General features: G+C 39.6%; 2 protein-coding genes across 2 annotated transcripts in view; one reads left to right on the forward strand and one right to left on the reverse strand.

The window, feature by feature from the left end:
- Positions 1-882: 882 nt before the first annotated feature.
- On the forward strand, positions 883-14,833 carry LOC137023030 (src substrate cortactin-like). The gene is made up of 15 exons (XM_067389558.1): positions 883-1,041; positions 1,390-1,473; positions 3,186-3,259; positions 3,565-3,694; positions 5,457-5,567; positions 5,647-5,701; positions 5,826-5,936; positions 6,015-6,125; positions 7,729-7,839; positions 9,774-9,829; positions 9,995-10,064; positions 10,148-10,314; positions 12,165-12,300; positions 12,393-12,461; positions 13,603-14,833. The coding sequence occupies exons 2-15, from the start codon at positions 1,390-1,392 to the stop codon at positions 13,737-13,739; spliced, it is 1,422 nt and encodes a 473-aa protein (XP_067245659.1). The 5' UTR covers positions 883-1,041; the 3' UTR covers positions 13,740-14,833.
- A 1,885-nt stretch (positions 14,834-16,718) lies between these two features.
- The window catches only part of shank2a (SH3 and multiple ankyrin repeat domains 2a), a 35,842-nt gene continuing 29,092 nt past the window's right edge, over positions 16,719-23,468 (reverse strand). Inside the window, exons 18-22 of the mRNA XM_067390733.1 lie at positions 22,964-23,044; positions 22,328-22,443; positions 21,850-21,961; positions 18,735-20,952; positions 16,719-17,232 (exon numbers count right to left, since the gene is read on the reverse strand). Coding sequence (XP_067246834.1) covers positions 16,719-17,232; positions 18,735-20,952; positions 21,850-21,961; positions 22,328-22,443; positions 22,964-23,044 — 3,041 coding nt within the window. The remainder of the gene's footprint in view (positions 17,233-18,734; positions 20,953-21,849; positions 21,962-22,327; positions 22,444-22,963; positions 23,045-23,468) is intronic.

Below are 23,468 nucleotides of genomic sequence, written 5' to 3' on the forward strand. Positions count from 1 at the left end.
TTTGGTGCGCCAAAAAAACTAAATAACGACTTATATAGTGATGGCCGATTTCAAAACACTGCTTCAGAGTTTGAGGCCTGCATAGCTCCCTATGCAGGCCTCACTGAGCCATCGGATTTCATCAAAAATATCTTAATTTGTGTTCTGAAGATGAACGAAGGTCTTACGAGTGTGTAACAACATGAGAGTAATTAATTACATAATTTTCATTTTTGGGTGAACTAACCCTTCAAGTGTGTGTGTGTGTGTGTGTGTGTGTGTGTGTGTGTGTGTGAGGGAGGATAAAAAAATATTAAAAATATCTTAATTTGTGTTCTGAAGATGAACGAAGGTCGGGTCTACACGGGTGTGGAACGACATGAGGGAGAGTAATTAATGACAGAAACTTCATTTTTGGGTGAACTAACCCTTTTAAGTGTCAGAAAACATTAGGCTACATTCAGTTCGGACTTGAAGTATTCTTTAAAAGTATATTATTTACGTAATTCTCTTAATAACAGTATGTTAAAGTGTTCTGCGCACACAAGAGAACAGCGTTAAAATATTGTGTAGCAATTAGACACGATCACACACGTGAATCAAAAATATTAGTTCAGAATCGACTCTTTGAATCGACTCCATAGATTCCTATACCTGGACTCGGAGTTGGAATCTGTTCACGTGGTTCAGTTCGGTCGTACTATTATATGCTGAGGGGAAATCTGCTGACCCGAGACCCGCTTTTCTCTGACACGTTTCTATCTTATCCCGATCTTGAGTCAGATAATGATTTTCTGATGTCTTATGAAATGATAATAAAAATAACAACGAGTAAAACAAACGATGACTGTGACAGTATCTCCCGCAGAGGCTGTGTCGCTGTGAAGCTCCGGACTCCCCCGCTCCCGGCGCAGGTGGTGCGGTCGGGCTGGAGCAGGAAGTGGGAAGAGGAAGACTGTCCGCAGGAAAACTGACGACTTTCTCTCTGTAACTATTATCAGCTTCTCCAAACGCGTGATTCACTGAAAGATCCCCTGCGTTCAGGAGCTCATCGAAGCGACAGTAAGTCGAGATTTGTTCGTGTTTTCAATCAAAGGCGATCAAAGCTTCAGGAGCACGAGCGCTGATTTCCACATTCATTAATGTGTGCTTACTGGAATCTGTTCATATCGTGTCACATACTGCTCAGAATCACCTTTCAGTACTCATGATCGTTCACTAACCAGTTCCAACGACAAACGACATGTTTTTATCTGTTATCTACTCCTAGTAGCCTAGATAGGCGTCATCCTGTGTGAGTTTAATTGACACCCTCAATAGTGAGCGAGTCAGTGTGAATCTGGGGCGTGTTTCAGTCCCCACATGAACACTAGACCTGTGCTGATTTAATGTGTGTGTTTGTGTTGTCAGATGTGGAAGGCAGCTGCAGGTCAGTCCGTCTCTGTGTCAGTGGACGATGGAGGAGATGACTGGGAAACTGACCCGGACTTTGAGGTTCAAACACCTTCATTCATGCTTTAGTCCAGAGGAAAAGTCTAGAGACAAACTCTAGAAAATACACACATAATAAGATTAGATGAAAATATATAAATAAAGGAATAAAACTAATAGATACAAATACATAAAAATCGATTAATATTAATTACATTAGATTAAAGTTAAATTAACAAATAAGAAAATAACATATTTATATAGTGAGTGGTGAAACTATGAATTAATGCAACTTAAAGCTGCAATATGTAATATTTTTACAGTAAAATCTCCACTAGGTCAGTGTTATATGTTTTGTTCACTTGAGTACTTGCAATATCCCGAATGTTTGCAACTATTTGTAAATCGTGAGAAAATTGCAATTTTAACGTGTGAGGAGTCGCCTGTCAGTGGCGTCACACCCGCGTTACCCTCGATTTCTGGTTTATTTTGTAGAAACCATGGAAACACCAAAGACGCTTTAATATTTACACGTTTTAATAGACAAGGGAACAACTGTTTTAAAACATTTATAGACAGAAAACTAATTATTGTTATATAGCTCAACACGTTTAATCATATTGTTTAAATCTAATTTTCTTGATTTTTTTTTTTGTGTGCCTCAGAGAAAAGCACTGTTTTGTGAAGTAGCTAACATAGCATAATCAGATGCAGCTTTATTTTTAGTAACAGTAATGCAGCATTTTCTCCATCATACAATACGTTTTAAAATGAATTGCATGCCATTTCAACACAATCATCCAGCATTTAATATGATATTGTAAAATGGATCTATCTTACTGCAGTGTGTAACAGTGTCTCACAGCAGCCGCCGAGCGAACGCACAGAGTAACGTTATAACATCATTTTCAACACTCTCAAATGAATCTAATATGATAAACAGAGCTGCGTTTCCTCATACTCATGACCGGAAAAGCGGCAGCGGCGCCGGCGACTGTGTCATAATAAAAGTCCCGCTGCTCGTGAGGCGTGTGTTGATCAATCGCTCCAGCTCCTCGTTCAGCTCCACAACACTCGCTCCTGCTCTGCTTCACACTACAGTAACGTTAATAATCAAATCCATGAACATGATTTCTGCCCGAGTCCAATCCCGATTCTTTAGCACCGTCTGTTGAGATGAAGACGACACGCGCTCAAACATGGCATCATCAAGCTACGCCTTTGTTTTGAATAGACCTCTAGCGGGCAGAAAATATTACATATTGTACCTTTTAATAGAAAGTAATTTATATGATTTATATATATATTTTTTCAGTGTATATAAAAGATAGATGCCTTTTGAATTTTCCCTCACATGAGGATGATCATATTTAGGGGTCTGTGGATCTGAACGACTGAAAACCCCTGCATTACGTTACGGTCAAAGTCTCGTGTTTTTACCAGAGTAAAGGCCCGTTCACACCAAGAACGATAACTATATCATCACACAAGCGCACAATATCGTTCTGTTTATATTGTAAGCGATGCAGCTCGTCGTCGTTATCGTTATAGTTGTGGATTCTTTTACATTTCGAATGATTTTTAGAGCCGTTATCGTTCGAGCTTGTAGTGAAACATTAGTGTGTAAGATGCAGTCTCTTGAATATTTACACTGACCTCTTTCTTCTGCTCTCTCTTCAGTCATGCTATTTCTAATTCCAACCTTTATATTGTAATTTTCTTGTGTATATGTGGTTTTTCTCCGCTGATGTCTCACTTTTTCCCTCAAATCCCAGAATGACGTATCAGAGAAGGAGCAGCGCTGGGGAGCCAAGACTGTGGTCGGCTCCGGACATCAGGAACACATCAAGTTAGTCAGGCTGACATTATATAAACCTTTGATTTAGATTTTAAAAGAGAGAGAAAATCTATATACTTGTCAGTTCAGATATTTTCAGTGATCACCTGAACATCTGATTTAACTGATTATGAAGCATTTATCTCAATTTATTAAAAAAATTTTTAAAGTTAAGTTTTAAAGGTATTTATTTAGTATATATAAATACAATCTGTAAATATATAAATGTTAGAACAAATGGAATAATTGTCATGAAAGGCATCATTACGACATGCGTTATGATGAGGATTTCCGTGTATATTTCTCTCATTTGTCAGTATTCATAAGCTGCGTGAGAGGGTGTCGTCTGAACACAGTGACCTGAAGCAGAAGGAGCTGGAGAACATGCCCAAAGCTTCCCACGGCTATGGAGGGAAGTTCGGAGTGCAGCAGGATCGCATGGATAAGGCAAGATGCTTCACTCTTTCAATCAGATAATGATACTCTGATCTCAAATATAATGAATAATGAATGATAATAATGTTGACCAGGTAAACACACACACACACACACACTTGAAGGGTTAGTTCACTGAAACATGAAGTTTCTGTCATTAGTGACTCTCCCTCATGTCGTTCCACACCCGTAAGACCTTCGTTCATCTTCAGAACACAAAATAAGATATTTTTGATGAAATCCGATGGCTCAGTGAGGCCTGAGCAATGACATTTCCTCTCTCAAGATCCATTAATGTACCAAAAACATATTTAAATCAGTTCAGTATTAATATTATAAAGCCACGAGAATATTTTTGGTGCGCCAAAAAAACAAAATAACGACTTATTTAGTGATGGCTGATTTCAAAACACTGCTTCAGGAAGATTCGGAGCGTTATGTGTCTTTTGTGTTGAATCAAATGACTAAACTGCTGAAATCGTGTGACTTTGGCTCTCCGATTCACTGATTCGATTCATAAAGCTCTGAAGCAGTGTTTTAAATTCAGCCCATCACTATATAAGTCGTTATTTTGGGGTTTTTTTGGTGCTCCAAAAATATTTTCGTGGCTTTATAATAATACTGTACTCACATGAACTGATTTAAATATGTTTTTGGTACATTAATGGATCTTGAGAGAGGAAATGTCATTGCTCAGGCCTCACTGAGCCATCGGATTTCATCAAAAATATCTTAATTTGTGTTCTGAAGATGAACGAAGGTCTTACGGGTGTGGAACGACATGAGGGTGAGTAATTAATGACAGAATTTTCAGTTTTGGGTGAACTAACCCTTTAACTCTAGGCAAATTATTGTAAAGTTAGACGCACACGTGTGTATCTTCAGTCCAGTGGATGGCCCTGTTACCAAACCTCACATCTCATGGAACTAATCAATCACCAATTTTCATTTCATTTAGACAAAGCATTACCAAGATACAGCCATGTGATGCTGCGCATCTGCTGTTTCGTTGTCATTGCCAACTTATGTCATAATTTGGTAATAATAAATCCATAAATAACTGAATTATGATAAATGAATTGTGCCAAATGTGGTGACGATTGGCCAAAGTTTGAAGGAGGATCTGCAAAAAACAGCTGGTGTACTTTTGATACATTTGACAATAACTTTCGATTGACTCGTGATAAATTCAACACACCTGGATCAATGATCTGAGAATCAGGAAAGAGATCAGGAACATACAGAGCCAAGGCTGCGTCTGACATCACATGATCTCTGGAGCAAGTACTTAAATATGGAATTCTATGTTCTATATAGTGTGAATATAATCCAGAAGTACTGCATTCGCCCTGTTGTCATCATCATGTGACTTATGTCGCTTCACCGGCATTCACAAATCCTCTCCCGTGGCCTCATGGGATAATAAAGTGTTCATCGAATGCACACTTCAGAATCTCGCCAGAAGAAGTAGGTCATCCGGGTACTTTTTGAGTACTGTGAATTCGGACATACTACTTTTGTCACATACTGTTTTTCACAGTATGTGATTTTGGACGCAGCCCATGTTTCTGCATCAAAGGAGTCATAACGTTCTCAGATTTGAGCAGTTGGTGGCGCTGTAGAGTTGTACTGAGAGATCATTCACACACTCCACAATCACTGCGCTCACAGTGCCGTCTATTTAGGGTGCTTGATAGGGTGCCTCCGTTCTGAGAGGATTCTGTGATGTTGTCTGGCTCGGGACTGAAGTGTGTGTTGTGTTTCCGTGCCGCAGTCTGCCGTAGGCCACGAGTATCAGAGCAAGCTGTCCAAGCACTGCTCTCAGACCGACACCTCCAAGGGTTTCGGAGGGAAATTCGGAGTGGAAGCGGATCGTGTTGACCAGGTAAAGCGTCAGATCTTCAGTGATGTTTCTGCCGTCAGACTCTCCGCTGCACTCTTTCACTCCTGTGTGTTTTCTGCAGTCTGCCGTGGGCTTCGAGTACGCTGGGAAAACTGAGAAACACGCCTCGCAGAAAGGTCGGTCTCGTATATCTGTCATTTAATTCCATACGGCGAGAAACATCTATCAAGATTCTCTAATATGATTTCCATTGTTTGTGTAGATCTCTCAGTATCATCTGCTCATGTCGTGTTGTTCTAGATTACGCCACTGGCTTCGGCGGCCGCTACGGCGTTCAGGCGGATCGTGTGGACCAGAGCGCCGTTGGCTTCGATTACCAGGGAAAAACGGAAAAGCACGAGTCTCAGAAAGGTTCGTTCGCAGTTCCCCGGCCTCACAAACGTGTCTGTGTTTATTCATGTCTGCATTATTGACATTTTGAATCTACAGATTATGCCAAAGGCTTCGGTGGCAAATTTGGAGTGGAGACCGATAAAGTGGACAAGAGCGCCATGGGCTTCGAGTACCAGGGCAAGACGGAGAAACACGAGTCCCAGAAAGGTGCGGTTTCACTTCAGTTGAATGTTTTTAAATCCTTTAGAACAGAAGGTAGGGATAATAATAATAAATATAGTCTCAGGCGGCAATCATGAGGATGAACTGAGAAGTATCTGTTCACCAAAGAAAAATTTCATTGATCATGTGGTTGCAGAGTTGTAATGTTTTTTTTATTTCCCCCTATTGGCAGAATTGTACTAAACGTGTTGTGTGTCCTCAGACTGTCATGTTGTGTATGTGTGTCAAGTTCTGTTAAGATTAGACGTTGCGTTCAGCAGATATGGGTCAACTTGGCTAATTAAGGCGAGACACCGCAGGTGAATAGGGTAAAAATAATTAACTAATAGATTTCACCATTCTTCCCCAGCTGACTGATTACATTAAAAATTGCAAAATTGTTTGTATTACAAGTTTTTCTAAAAATGTTATGTTTAAATATGCAAATGAGGTGTTATCTAATGAAATATGTGCTATTTGCATACATTTCTAGAACAACAATCTGAATACTGGATGACGTCAGGTTCAAAATTCTTGTTTAATTTTTTTTTACCTTAAATTCAAAGGTTTTTGAATAAATTTGGATATCTCATCATCATTCCATAAATCAGAAAATACTATCAACAGCCAGGAAAAAAAAAATCACCACTTTTTAGGAATAAAATGTTGTATAAATCCCTCTGTAAAAACCTTCAGAAAATAGACAGGATTAAAACTGTAAAGTTTGGTGTGTGTGTAAGTTCAGCTGAAGTGAAGATTTCTGACTCAAAGCAGGAGAAAAAAGTCATTTTGAGAAAACGGCCTTTGAAGATATTTACTGTAGTTGAAATCTATAGATGCAAATAGATAAAATGCTATAAAATATATATACCTTCCACCAGTCTGAAAAAACACTTTATGAAAAGCCAAAAAGAGCAAAATCTCAAAATTGACAGGTGCCTGAAAACAGTGTTTTTGCCTGTAGTGTCCCCCCTTAATTCACACATCTTAGCAATGCTTTGACGAAACTCAATTCCTTAGATAAATGTTTGCCGGCACCATCGCCAGCTGCTGTGTGCCTGTTTTGGTGAAGATCAGACCAACAGTTTAGGAAGAGTTCGTAAAAGTAGGTTTTTAGGTAAGACTATAAAAAGTTTTATAGTCGGAAATGAAATCGGAGATAAACATTTTGTAGGGCTTGACTTGACTTGGAGGGGGAAGGATTTTATTTGCAGGTCTTATCGTTTCAAAGTTATGATCCAAACACAAATTGGCTTATTATTGGAGAGTCTATGCATCTTTTAGGGAGAAAAATAAGGAAGAAGAAGAAAAAGAAAATTGGTAGAAACACAACAGGGTTCAGCATTATTAATAATAATAATTTTAATTGATTAATTGACAATTTTTTTAATATTAATTGACAATATGAGCTAACTATAAACGGCTGTTTTTTACTGACTAACATTAACAAAGATTCATAAATACTGTAACTGATCTATTGCTCATTGTTAGTTAATGTTATTTAATGGAAGCTCATTGTAAAGTGTTATCATGGAGGTGGCAGGACTTTTATTTTGTAGATTTGTTCATTAATGTCACATTTAGACGGTTGTTTGTTTGTGCTTGTCAGACTACGTGAAGGGTTTCGGAGGGAAGTTTGGCGTTCAGACGGACCGTCAGGATAAGTCTGCGATGGGATGGGATCATCAGGAGAAACTGCAGCTGCACGAGTCACAGAAGGGTAACACACACACACACACACACACACACACACACACACACACACACACACACACACACACACACACACACACACACACACACACACACACACACACACACACACACACACACACACACACACACACACACACACACACACACACACACACACACACACACACACACCTCTCTTCATATCTTAACTCTGTAAACCAGCTGTAGCATTCAAGTAGTTTCGTATCGTATCAAGCTCTAGGTGTCTAGCTATTCTGATGCCATATTAGTTTATTATTATTATAGTAAATATTAATTATAAACTTTATTTTATAAAGCGCTTTTTAAAAGCAGCTTCTCAAAGCGCTGTACACAAGATAAACAACAGATACAACAACAGCACACTCTAGTCTAAAAATGTTTTAAGTTGAGCTTTAAAAATCCCAAAAGTCTGAGTTTCCCTGAGTTCAACAGGAAGAGACTCCCAAAGAATAGGAGTATAAGAAGAAAAAGCCCAACAAGTTCATCAACTTTTCAGTTACAGAAAATGTTAGCATGAATCTGCTATATTTCTGAGGTGAAAAGAACAGCACTCTGTGCGTACGACTGCCATCACAGATTACTTCAAGCTTCCTCAATTTTCTCTGAGGCTCAAACAGCATCAACAGACAGAGCTTTATAGGAGGAACCAACTAACATAACTTCACTTCAGTATATTCAAACCGAGAACCATATCTTGACCTCAGAACCACAATCAGAAAGAAAACAAGCATCCAGATTTTCACCAGGTTTAGATTTGAGTGTCACCGCTATAAAAATGCTAATGAAGGCCGAGCGATTGCAACAGATGCTGAAGTGGAGACGAATAGATATTAAAGAGTAAAGGGCCTAAAATCGAGCCCTGAGGAACACCAGTGAGCCGAACTGACCTCTGACCTGTAACCAAGTAAAGTAGGATTTAAACCAGTTTAAAGCTGTCCCAGAAATGTCAAAAGCACTGTCAGGGCGAGTATCAGCAGTATCGAAAGAGGCTCTGAGATCAAGAGGGATGAGAACGGAAATACTGCTAGAATCAGACGATCATCAAGTCATTGGCGACCATGAGCCGTTTCAGTACTGTGAAATTCACCAAAACCTGAATGAAGGGGTTCGAAGAGATTATTAACGATAAGATGGGTAAGATCTAACAATGCGGTCAAAACTGAAGATTTAAAACTGGGTGGAAATTGTTAATTGTCTTTTAGTGCTGCTGGAACAACCCCAGTCTGATAATGGAGCACAAAACACCAAAGCAAGATGTCAATACACTTGTGGGAATAGGATCAAGTTCAGCGGTAGATTTCATTCTTGATTTCCTCCTTTTGAGAGCATCAGAATAAAGAGAAAGAACCAGAAAAACCAGAGGGTTTTAGAAGGTGAAGCAGGAGTGACAGAGATTTGTTTACGAACACTCAGTTTAACAAGATACTGTCGAGAAGCAGGAAGGATGACGTCAGCATTAACGTGAAGCAGTCTGTTTATAGTTTGAAACAAATTATTGATGTTTCAAGACCTGATGGAAATATAGTTTAGGACGCAGCAAGCCAGCATTTCATTCATAAGAGTCTGTAGATAATAAGAGTTGTGTGCAGTAGACCTCAGGGACACGGTCTGTAATCCGTGCGGTTCGATGCATGGATTCCCCAGAGAGAATATAATCATTAAATCAACTGCAGGTTACTGTCGGAGTGAAAACAATCACATCACAACCATGGAGACTCTGCAAAGAAACGGATAACTCATGAGCCGAGACAAACAGGAGGAGAGCCGAGCGTTCCCTGTCAACCTGTGCAGTGTCTGCTTTATACATTATGCTGGGAATTATAGTACTCGGCAAACACTTTTGAAGATGACTTTCGGGTGAACGGTCTCATCAACATGTTTGTGCAAGAAATTTATAACATTTTATCATCATTATAGATTATTCTAAAGGCTTTGGAGGGAAGTATGGCGTGCAGAAGGACCGAATGGACAAGGTACTTTAATCAAACCATTATATTACACACACAGATTACATTTCTGTTTTTCTAACATGACATTCAGAACAAGAAATACGGTTGTGAAAACTGTGTGTTCACTTCCTGTTTGAAAACGCTGGTGGTTCTGCAGCGTGATGATGATCTGTTTGCTGTTTTGATCAGAGCGCAGGCACGTTTGAGGAGGTGGAGAAGCCGAGCGCGGCGTATCAGAAGACCCGTCCCGTGGAAGCAGGTCAGAATAAAGACGTGTTCAGTCGTTCACGCTTTATAAAGCTTCACAGCGCTCTATAGTGACGCCCTGCTGTGTGTGTTCAGCTGGAAACAGTGCCGGCAGTATTAAAGCTCGCTTTGAGAACATCGCGAAGCAGAAGGAGGAGGAGGATAAGAAGAGAGCAGAAGAGGAGCGCGCCAGACGGCAGGCCAAGGAGAAGCAGGAGCAGGAGGAGGCGCGCAGTAAGGAGGAGGTGCGCAGTAAGCAGAAGGTGCGGGTTTCTGTCTCTCACAGATTTCATCATTCAGTCAATTGGATTTCAGTGTATTAATAGAGAGTTAGTTAATGATTATTAATACAGTTTCTTTTTTTAATAGTATTACTGTGAAGGCGATTTGCTGTTTTGACTTTTATTCATTCTCAGCATATGAATTCTTGATATCAACAATTCAATTTTCACTAGTTAAAATGCACATTTTTGATATCAAGAATTATATTTCCACTAGTAAAAACTATAATTCTTGATATCTGTAATTGTATTTTCACTAGTGAAATGTCACCAAAGGCTGCCATTCAAATTCAGTTGTTGATATCAAGAACTGATTTCTTACTAGTTGAAATTCCAATTTCACATATCAGAAATACAATTCTTACTAGTAAAAATAATTTTTGATATCAAGAATTCAGTTGTCACTAGTTGAAATGTCAGTTCTTGATATCAACAATTGAATTGGTACTAGTAAAAAAAGTTAATTTTTGATATCAATAATTTGATTTTCACTATGTTATAGTTTCTCATATCATGAATGGGATTGTTACTAGTAAGAAAGCCATTTTAGATATCTGAAATTATATTGATGTCAGAAATACATTTTCAGATATCAAAAATGAACATTTTTACTAGTAGCAATTCAATTGTTGATATCAAGAACTGACATTTCAACCAGTGACAACTGAATTCTTGATATCAAAAATTCACATTTTACTGTAATTCTTGATATCAAAAATTCACATTTTACTGTAATTATTGATATCAAAAATTATGATTTTTACTAGTGGGAATTGTATTTCTGATATGTGAAATTAGAATTTCAACTAGTAAGAAATCAATTCTTTATCAACAATTGAATTTGAATGGCAGCCTATGGTGACATTTCACTAGTGAAAATACAATTACAGATATCAAGAATTAACATTGTTACTAGTGGAAATTAAATTGCTGATATCAAGAATTCATATCCTGAGATGTGAATAAAAGTCAAAACGGCTTGCCATAGGCCTGAGCATTGTTGATATAGTCATGCACACTTACTAGGGCGTCTCGTTCTAGTGTTTAGTGCTCTAGGAAGGTCACAGCTGTCTGTTTGACAAACAATAAAAACACAGTTTAGTGTTTGTGTTCATTGCGCCCTCTTGTGGACTGATTTAAACGCTGCTGTTCACTGATAGATCTTTAGAATTTGAATAATTCACTTAAACAACTTCAGCAATTCATTTTAAAGAGAATGTTTGCTTTTTTCAAAATGTAATCAGAAAGAAACAAAACGCTTATGAATAAAACAACCAATATAAATATAAATATAAAATGTGTATTATTAATTTTGTTAATAGTGCACAGTTGTGCTGTTATTTTAGTATCGTTGATATGCCATTTATAGTTTCAATTAATATTTTGAATTAGATTTAATTTTTGTATTTTCTCCATTTTATTTTAGTTTTTAGTAATTTTGTTGTGTTTTTTTGTCATTTCTATTAGTTTTATTAAACTGTGTATATATAGTTTTTTTTAAAGGATGTTCTTTAAGTACTTTTAGTATTTAAAACCATACAAAAAAGAGAAATGATGTCAACTAGCTAAAATAGAAATAGATTTACATTTTTATATATATTTTATTTCAGTAAATTATTATTTTAAGTAACAAAGCCTTGACATGTGATACAGAAGCATCTCGTTTCTTTTAAAATGATTTTGAACACCTGCACTGACGTGTCCTTTAACGAGGGTTAGCGTGTCGTAATGTGTGCGGACCACACGCGAGCTCTTGTGGCTTTCATTTTCACGAGTTAATGTCAGCAGAATGCAGCAGACTCTGATGGTTTATTTCCTGTCTGGTTTGTCAGGAGGAACCCGTCACCGAGTCAGTGGAGAACGGTGCAAACGTGTACGAGGTGGAGCCGGTCCCAGCAGAACCCACATATGAAGAACCGGTTCAGGAAGACCTGTACCAGAACACTGAGCCGGACGACCAGACCTCAGGTGCGGCCAACACGTCTCCACAGCAGAACGATAAAGCTACACATTTCCTTCTAAACTAACTGAATCTAAACGTGTGTGTGTGTGTGTGTCAGGTGCTCAGTCGTACGAGTATGGAGAGGATCTGGGCGTGACCGCCGTGGCTCTGTACGACTATCAGGCTGGTAAGAGACTTTGAGTTTACGAACTGTCTTACAAGTAAGATCAAAGTGTTGCACTGAACCTCATGAGCTCAGATCAGCGAGAGCTGCGATCATCAGTTTCAAAAACAAATACAAAATGTGCTTATTGAAAGAAAACAAGTTGACAAAAAGATTGTATCCAGTATTTGGTGAGATTTACAAGCAATTTAAACGGCCGGCCATTTTTGACCCGTAACACCAAATTAGGTGAAGGATTTTCAACACGGCACAAGGGGCCGTTTTACACCATCTACTCCGTACGTGAGCGGCACAACACCAAAAATAGATCATTTCTGCTGTAACAGACCAGTCTGTCACGCAAACGCACTTGTAGAGGCGACAGATTGATCATAAAGCGGGCGAGCGTTCACTGGCGGTGCAGATGTTTGGTGTTGCGCTGACCTTTTAAATCGTGCTTCATCTTGAAAAATGTTTTGAAGTTGCAAGTAAAACATAATTGGAGAACATTTTACAAGAAAATACCATTTTATCATGTTTCATGTTTAATTCAGTGTTTCATATGGAAGTGTTTCTGTTATGGAATAAAAAATATAAAAAGGTAGTTGCGATTTTATTTATTTTTAAATATTTCATAATTCTGACTTTTTTTCTTACAATTACGAGATTGTCGCAAATAATTTCTCACAGTTCTGAGATTATAACTCACAATTTTGACTTTCTCATTTACAAGATATGAACTCGTAATTGCAAAAAAGAAAAAAGTCTGAATTGTGATGAAAAAAAGTTTCAAATGTTTTTTTTTTTTTTTTTTGTCTGGCATGAAATAAAAAATAAACTTTTTCTCAACTTTTTTTTTTTTTTTTCACACAATTCAGTTTTTATATCTTACAATTCTGACTTAGAATTGCAAGTTATAAAATCAGGAATGCAGTGAAGGAAAAAATAAAAAGTCAGAATTGTGAGGGGAAAAAGTCACAATTATAACGTGGCGGAAACAATCTTCCATAATTACTTGCTGTTATTTTTGAAATTTACTGTGAATCTGTAATTGTTTCAAAGTAAATCCTGCACCCAATTATTTTTCAGGGTTCACAGTTTTGTTGTTATTTTAATGCTTATCTGTAAGCAGGAAGTGATGTAACATGCCTCTGTTTTTCACCAGCGGGTGATGATGAGATTTCCTTTGACCCAGACGACATCATAACCAACATCGAGATGATTGACGAGGGCTGGTGGAGGGGCGTGTGCCGGGGCGCGTACGGACTCTTCCCAGCCAATTACGTTGAAGTTCGACAATAGACTCACTCGTTCAGCGGCAGAGCGTCACGGGAGGAAACGTCAGCCCTCCATTTCATGCTTCCAGTCCTTTATCAGCCCTGCTTTCTCTTCTTTCTCTGTCTCATGTTGAGTGTTCGGTGAACGCTTGCGTCCCGTTTCATGTCAGTAGTTCTGAGTAGATGCCTCTGCCAATAGAGATTTTATGAGAGCGTTTATATATATATATACACACACACACGCACACACACACACACACACACACGCACACACATGCACTCGCACTCGCACTCAGTGTGTGAGATTAGAGATGGTAGACCAAAGATCAGAGGTCTTCTGGCATGTCATGCACATGGGCGGCTTCTTTGTGACTCTTAAAGCTGCGTCCGTACGAACACTTTGTTCATTTTAGTGTCTTTTTGCAGTGTTGGAATATGGAGTAAATGAATTATGTTTGAAAATATGAAGGCCAAAATGTGATGCCATAATAGATCACTGCTAGAATTCTGCATCAGGATCAACAGACATTCCATCGCAGTGTTTGAAACGTTCATAAAAATCACTTTAATGGTGTTTGAAGGGTTGTGTATTAAATCAGATGCTGGTGTCTTATGTGTTTGTCTGATTTGCGTCGTCTCGTGCTTATGATTCATCTGTAAATTCTGTGCAGGTGTTCGGCTACATCTGGACACTGATGGCGATCTTTCCGTGAGTGCATGGCATTTCTGTTTGTGACAGCTGAATTATATCGAATGATCTGGTGACAAATGACAATCCGCACCGGTGCAGTGGAGTTAATAATGGCTTGACAACGGCTAATGACATAATCCGTTTTGCATTTTTAGTTAAGTAATCTTTTCGAACAAATTGTCTGTGCTTATCTATACTGGCTCTCTTTACAAGGATGTTTTATAAGAAATATCATTTAAGAATAAAAAAAGAAATGAAATAGTGTTCTTAGTATTTTTCACAGCCACATCCTCCATGTTTGAAGCTTTATTTGTCTGTTTCTGTTTGCACTTTTAATAAAGTGCACGTTTGTAAGACACATTGACACACGTGACCAGAGCTCAATTAGAGTAATATTTATTTCTTTCAGATTTAGTTGCCATACAACTGTACTCATCCCACAAATCCTACAATAAGTTTTCTTGGTCATTGTAATGAGTTACTACTTCCATTTTAAAAGGTCTTACAGCAACATTAACAATGTGAACACAAGTCTTTACATGTAGTAGAGCAAATTAGGTTGAAGTCGAAGGGGAAAATCATAGCTAAACAATAGGACATTGACAATTCAAAGGGTTTAGGGCATGTTTTATAAGGTAAATATATTGTGCTTGTTTTATGATGTGGCAGGTACATTATCTAAATATATACAGTGTGTGTTATTCTTCATAGTATAAATATATTGCATTTTGGATTTGCTATATTAAATATCTAACAAATATAACCATTTTATTCAAACATTTCACTTTTTTTTTGGCAAACCACAGTTCAGTGGGAACAACACCATTGAAACAGCATTATAAAAGGCAATAATTATATAAATCCAAAATACTCTCTTATTCTATTGTATGCTATCTAAAGAGGATCTATTTTATAAAAATTATTTTTTCACAGTAGCAGCAGTATATAGGCAAACCTTTGTGCAAGAAAGGCTTGCAATTTTAAAATTCTGGCCCACATTTGAAAAATATTGTTCTATATTCAAACTCGGATCTCAGCAGCAGGTGACGGCAGATATCGCTTCTCTTTTGAGACGTTACCACTATCAATACTGCAATGAGTGGCACAAACAGAATAAAAAAGTAATCTCACACAATCAATTTGCATATGTATACTGCATGTTTGCTAGCATAATTTATATATTAATAAACATGATTCCAAGTTGTATAATAACAAAAACTGCTTAATACATCCTCTGTAAACTCACCTATGGAATCTCTCCAAAACTGCAACTCATATTAAAGCAGGGTGAATTTATACTTCATGCCGATCTACTTTGTAAATGTGTATCCATGCATACATTTAATTTTGTAACATTTCTTACTATAATTTTTAATCACAACTTCTCTCTGGTGACACGTACAGGACTTAAATCATCTGGTGCACTTAAACCCCATCACATATAATCGACAGCAACCTCCAATCAATGACCAATGAATTGAACCAAGCCACAGTACGAAATAAAAAAAATCCCTGACGCTACTTTAACGTGCAGCAGCAGTATTATCGATGTTCTGTGATCCATATTAGACCTTGAGCACAATAAATAGGCCTGATATCTGAACTACACCACAAGCTCTCATTTAGAAACGTTCTTCCTCTCAAAATGTAGTTCTTTTATTTTTATTCTCTTGTTCAATCTGCAACAGGTCTTCACATCCTATAAACAGTTCAACCTTCAAACTGCAAAATTACCTAAAAGAAATAGGTGAGCCAAAAGAATGCTGAAAAAAGGTTTGTTCGGGAAAGCTTATGTGTTTCTGTAGCATTCATTTTTGCCATCGGAATCAAACAACACGGAAGACGAGGCTGAACGTGACTCTTGTCCTCATGCAATCTCGTTGAAAACAAGAAGCATCACGAACAAAGGTTCGCACGCACTTGTCCTGAATGTGTGGATGTACCCAACATTTGTTTAGGGTATGAATACGTTCATGTTGAACGGAGAGCTTACAGACAACATCTGAAATGAAATATTCCTGTATCAAAGGTAAAAAAGGACCTCCCAGCTCTGCTGGTTAAAGATGTCCTCGTGAGACAAGCTCCTGACATTAAAATGAAGCTTCTGATCATAAGAACGAGTCCACATATACTTGATCCCGAATGGACTTCTGCATGTTCCTTGGTTCTTATTGTTACTCCGATCACAACATCATCTCACAACTTCCAACAGGAGATGCAGCACAGCTAGACTGATAAACGTTAGCGAAAACGAGGGATTAATTGAGCCGATATCCATGCCCAAGTGGGATGCACAGTAGAAGAATATCCCTTTTATCTGTCCATTAGAAGTTTGAGACCCCTTTCAATGTTCATCCGGTGACCAACACGGGTGACACCCAAGTCTACAAGGTCTTCCTTTTGGAGGTTGGGAAGGTGGGCGCCCTCGATTTCATTGTCCAAGAAGGCCTTCTTGTGTTCTGCCAAGTTGAGGCTTTCAAGCCAGTCGGCTACATCATGCTTGGTCCAGACTAGGACAGGTTTGTCAGCAAAGGGCTTGTCGGCAGCAGCCTGAAACAGTGTAAGGGGGGACAGCGATTGACTGCTGACTGAGCTCAGGCTGTAGCATTGCTCTGAATTCACAATGGGTGGAGATGGCAGGCTAAACACATCTGTTAATGTAGGGGAGGCGGCAGAGCCTGGCAGAGAAGAGCTGCGACAGGATTCAGGATGAGGCGAGGCTGGACTGGAAGCCTGAGGCGGCAAGTGGCTCTGTGTTGTTGAGGTAGCAGCACATGAAGTCACTGTGTTGCTGCGCTTGGTACCTGAGGCTTGGGCTGTCCACTCTCTGAGAACACACACACACAAACAGAAAGAGAAATCAGGTGCTTAACTGGTAGTACATCTCTTTGAGGCTCATTCAAAGAACAAAGCCCTTGCATAGTGTTGACAACATTTAAAACTCACTATTCTGTCAATAAATGTGGCTCAAAGGAGACCACCGCACTGTCAAGTCAAAGGGAATCAAGAAATGAAGCAGTAAGAGGGAATCAAATGATCACTCAAGTCCAGTGTAGAGCCACCTTTATCGTTACAAATACGAGGACATTTGTCTAGGCAGGAATTCCAGTCTCGGCATGTGCTCTCTTCTTCTGAAACAGGTATAGGGACCCTGCTTTGACTCTTTTATCTTGTTAGTCTGTCACAAATTTCATGAGATTAACACATGGAGAGCTTGTAACCATGCCCCTGTATTAAAAGATTACTTCACAGCTCTAACAACATTTGGATAACATTTAATCCTTTTTTATTTGTGTTGTCCTGGATCTACCCCAGGCTTGTCCAATCTACACATCAGTATACACAGCTTTCTACTTCTAGTGTACAACTGACCTGGTCCTTTGCACTAAAGGCCAGACACAGTCCTACATTTGAATATTATTTTGTGCAGGGATTTTACTTCCTTTTTCAATAAAGCCATGTTTCCACCGCAGGAACTTTTCCCAGGAACTAGGGACTTTGGGGTCGTACTCTGTGTTTTGACCACAGGGACCAGGGTCTAAATTAAGTTCCAGGTAAAAATATCCCCCTTTAGAAAGTCCCTGCTCACAAGGTAGTACTTTTTCAAAGTTCAGGATCTTTCGGGGGTGGGACTTGGGCACTGAACATGCTGATTGGTTGACTCCATGCAGCATTTTGCCTTGAACCGAGCGCGATTGTCCCCCCCTCCCCCGCTGGCCTGTACTCACATTGCCCTAAACGTTCCGAGCCGGAGCACGCTTACGTCATAAACTATGCAACTTTTTGAATGGGAGAAAACGGGATATTGCCAAATATATTTATCATTTATGCCAAGCAGCGATTTTCTCTTGCACATATCAGAGGATTACAAAGGCAGCTGACGTTAATGGAGGAATTTGCAGCTTTACTCGCTAACTACAATTCCTGTTCATCAAAGGTGATGGTCAAACATGCTCAGGCACTATTCAGAGTGCCTAGTGTGAGTACACCCTCATTTTAACCAGCATTTTTAAAGGTCTGTTGCGGTGCATGCAGTAAGAGTTGTTTGCTATTCGAATCAGTTTAAAAGATACGACCGATGGACCGACAACGAGGTTCAGGCTTTATTAAGCTTATATGCGGAGGACGGAATCCAGCGAGAACTGGAAACTAGTTCACAGTCCTACGTCACATGACTAATTTGCCTAATCTTCATGGTATTTTAGACCGCAATAGAAATGCAGACAGTGACAGTTGTGGGGGAAAAAAGTTCCTAGGACAAATTGTTCTAGGTAATTTCTTGGCTTAAATGTGACATGAGACAGGCTAGGTTGTTACTGTGCTGCTCACCTTGATCCGATGCTTCTGGATCCTGCAGGTGGGTCAAGAGGCCCTCCCCGTTTCGGAAATTTGTCCTTGTTCATCTGCTGAAGTTTAGAATTGAGTTCACTGATCACATTGACTTTAGGATCTGCATTGGGTAAGAGGGGGTTGGGGAGCTCATGGGGGTCCCCCCACAGTTTAGTGCCTCGCTGTGCAAGCGTTTTGTGAGGCTCAGATTGTGCTACACAATCCACGGGTGGAGGAGGGGCTGGCAGTGGCTGCCCATAGGACTCTATGCTCTCCAGTATCAAAGGGTCCCTGTAAAAGGCATTGCTTTTGTTGATTACAGGCTTAATTTTTGGCTTCGGTGGAACAGGCGGTCGGTCCAGCAGAGTCTGCCCGTCTATGCATGTGTCCTCAATCCCCTCTGATGAAAGAGTAGAGATACTGGACACTGTGGATATTGTGCTGTTTGCCTCAAAGTGAGGGTACCCACTGTTTCGACTATCAACTTCCTCAATGCCTGAGTCCGTAACAGACTCAAAACCCTCTGGAGGAGGTGGAGGGTAGGTGTGGGGAGTCATGCAATTTATAAGCCCTGAAAGACTCTTGGACTCCACACTGTTTGTTGTAGAAGCACGAGAATGATAAACAGGCAAGGGTCTCCTTGTTGCATTATCCTTTTTCTGCTTGAGGATATCTGCCACTTGGTCCCCAGGAACATCAATGCTGTTGGCAAACTCCAGAGGTGGAGGCAAGGGTACAGCTATGTCAAACTCCTCATCAATATCTACTGAGGTCAGTGGGGGAGGAGGAATGCTACAGGAAAAGTTGACAGGTTCCTCCACGGAGGTGGCAGAGGTCCTTGCATGAGGTGGCTGGGAGTTGGGGGCTGAAAGTTTGACATTTGAATCAATGGTTGCCCTGTCTATAACAAGGGACTCTTGCTGTTCGAATCCATCAGACTGACTGTTCACTTGTGGCTTGGCCTTATCTAGTGTGTGGACCATGAGGAGGCCCTCTGACTTTTGTTGTGATGTGCTATGGGTGTTCTTCAACTGCTCAGATGGATTACTTTTCTTCACCTTCTTTGTGTCATGATTGGACTCTCTTGTGTGCCTAAACAAACCTCCACCATCGTTTGGTTGACCCACTGCAGCTGCGGCTACAAAGTTGGCCTCAATATTGGACCGTAGCTTGGTGTCAATGAAGAGTGGCTGGTTGAGGTTTGCTTTGTGATGTTCTCCTTTAGGTGGAGGAAGAGGGGGTTGCACTTGCTCTTTCAGAGCTCTGTTACTAGCAGCTAGACCCAGAGCCTGGGGTTGGAAATCTCCATCATTGAGAGTGATGGGACTGCCTATATTGGGGCAGTTCCCGGTGTGTGTTGTGAGGGGCTCGGTTGTTGGATCGGGGAAGTTGCCTCCACTTCCAATTTTCTGGACCCCTAAAGAAGCCGGTGGAGCCATAAGCTTTTGTAAACTCTTATCATGAGCAAACATGCCTTCATCTATGGACATAGACTGGCGTAAACGGGGGGTAGGGATAAACGAATCCTCGTCTCCGAGATCCATTGACAGGAAGGCCGGAGAGTTTTTGCGTGCTTCAAGCCGCTTCTCGCGGTCACGTACTGCCCCTGCAATAGCAGCTGCAAAAGGGTTGCTCACGATGAGACCTCCAGTGTCCTCCGGCCGTAGTTGGCCTGGTAGCTCAGAGGCAGTAGTCTCAATTTCCATGCTACTTCCTCGGCTACTTTTGCCACTACTGCTAGTTGAAGGCTCTTTGACAATAATGGTTGGTATGGGGATTGAACAGGTTTTCTCAGGGCTATCCTCAACATTTGGCTGCTTTATCAGTATACCCTTCCTACGGGCTGGTTTTGGTGGGACATACAAACATTTGCCAGCTATGTCTGAGTATGGGTTCTCTGGCACATGGGCCCTGTTATGGGTACACATGTTTGGCTGGCTGGCTGGATAAGTCTGACAGTCATATTGTTCGAAGTTCTGCCGATGGTACCCTACCTGGTCTCTTTCTATAGTGTGGCATCTGCCTGTCGAGCTCTGTGTGTAAATGGACTGGTTGGGCTCATATTTTGGTGTCATAGGAGTACTGAGGTTGTAAGGTGGGGATGGAGGAGAGATGCCTGGAGGTGGGGGAATATCCTCAGATGTGTCAGGCATAGAGAGACTTCTGGTGAACTTGACATGTGGAGGTATCAGGAACTTCTTTTCTTCCCCTGCGATTCCTGGGGAAAGAATCATGGAACATGTTTAGACTTTTTTTGTTTGTTTTTTACAAACATATCTTCACATCTTCAGTTGAGTTGTTATAAAGTCATTCAATGAGTCAATGCTGAGTCCTTTTCATTTACTGTAGTCAAGTAAGTCCTTAAATTCACAACTCAAGACAGCCAAGTCATGTAACCGGAGTCTCCCACCTCTGGAAAGTACTGAAAGTACTGTGACGGAAAACATCAATAAATAAACTACAAATGATTGCAATACATTTTTTGACCAAATTTAATTTTGCTCATCCAAAATTAAATTAAAGGGTCATAACACTAACCCTAGGACCATTGGAATAAAGTGTAACCAATTGAAGAACTGGTTATAATTATGACATAATAGTGCTTATCAGATGTGTCATAAAACATTAACCCTAATACTCTGAAATATTATGGGCATTTTTTTAAAGTTCTCTGTGAAAATCTCATCCGGTTACATCCCTAATGAGAAAGATAAAGAATAAAAAAGAAATCTAGGGACTCAAAACTTGAGATTCAGTTACTAGATCAGTGGATCACTGTCGTAGAAACATAATGCACATCTGTGGTTCGCTTTGCATTATCACTGTGAAATATGCATCCAGTTTCTATAATTCAACATAAATTATCCTGTACATAAACATTCTGGCTCGTGTTTCCAAGATGAGGTGATTTTGTATCTGTGGTTTCAGCTGGATCTACATTCAGTTGGTTTAAATACAGATTTACAGATGAATTATGTGTCATAAAACATTAACCCTAATACTCTGAAATATTATGGGCATATGTGTGTGTATTAGTTAATGGCTGTATGAACTGCAATTTTAATATGTTTTTGAATAACATTAATGAGAAGGAAGCAATGGATTTTTCATCTACCGATGGATTTTTGTCTTCTCATGGAGCTTTTTGGCACACGAACACAACTTCCAGATCTCACAGGAACATTTGGGGGAACTATAGCGACTCCTGGCCTTTCAGATGTGGACTGCTGTAAATCAGATATATTGATTAGAGCTCAAAGAGTTTTAGATATAATTATCAATCACAATTATAATCCAACCCAGCTAACAGAGAACATTCTCAGAAGTTTCACTAACGTTCTGGCAAGTTCATGAACAAATGTCCTTCGGTAACAATAACAGAATGTTTGTTTGAAGTTATGTTACCACAAAAATGTAATTTATACATCGTTCATGGAGCGTTTCTCTTAAATGTTACTGGAATGTTCAGAGAACATTCAAAAATAATGTTTGAAGGGAACGTTAGCAAAACGTCCTAAGAACATAATTTTGTTAGCTGGGAAAACCGATGCTCACATGTAATTTCAGACAACAAGACAACATGTGAAACTCACATTAAAATCCACGGATGTGGCCAAAAAGCGACTAGAGGGGCGGGGCTTGATTGTGGCCACCGCTGAGGTTTTTTCATGCGCAGGCCTCTGCAGCTGCGCAGTCTCTTCCACTTTATCTGCAAAAGGCTGTGCTCAGTGCTTGCATTCAAGTAAACAACAAACAAGCAACACTGACAGAGCCATGGACAACAACATGACTGATACCAATATGACTAGGACAATAAAAATGTTAACTGCAAGAAAACAAACATTACTTAGCAAACACCACTCAAAAGAGAGAACTTAAAGTAAGGGATTTAACAGTCTAGCACAGTGAATCTCAACCTTTTTTGAGTAATGGACCCCCGTCATATTTTGAACTGTCCTCAAGGACCCCAGAATAATATTGGCTCATCGGTATCATAATGTCTTTTGTGACTACCAATTGTATAATTTTATACTACATTAGTTGACTTGTTCCCATAAAAGAAAATAATATAACTGAAAATATGACTGAATATTGGACATGTCAAATGTCAAAATATACAAATATTCATATTCACATATTTTTTAAGGACCACCTGGCATTACGTCAAGGACCACTAGGGGTCCACGGACCCCTGGTTGAGAAACACTGGTCTAGCAGACTGAACTTACCTTGTTCTTCTAGTTCGGATGTCATGGACTTGGATCGCATGGAGAGTGCAGTTGTTGGAGCTCTTTTGGGTGGAGGAGGTGCTGCAACAACACAAACACAAAACGTGCGTCTGTCAGTATAAACACACACACCACATGCAATCCCTTATTTTCCGTATCATTTATTCTGAATATAATTTACGTTAGGTTGCTGCTGGGAGGATCAATATAAAGTTGACTATTAGTCACAGTCATGATTCACTGATGAGTAAACAACAACAGAGTCGCTCAGAAACACAGTTCAGCTTGATTCGCATGTGCAGCTACATCAAATTGAGTAAAGGACATAATCCTGCAGCCCTGTTTCCATCCATCGCTTGCCCAATATATACGATATCACACAGTTCTGTTCTGTAATCCTGCTGTCAATAAGCTTCAAGTGTACATTTCTTTCAATTTTTATGACTGAATGTTTTAAAAGATTCAGTCTCTTATTCAGAACTAATCAGAGACAGGTCTTTGAATA

The sequence above is a fragment of the Chanodichthys erythropterus genome, chromosome 7 (assembly GCF_024489055.1).
Source record: "Chanodichthys erythropterus isolate Z2021 chromosome 7, ASM2448905v1, whole genome shotgun sequence".
In the NCBI taxonomy this organism is placed as follows: Eukaryota; Metazoa; Chordata; class Actinopteri; order Cypriniformes; family Xenocyprididae; genus Chanodichthys; species Chanodichthys erythropterus.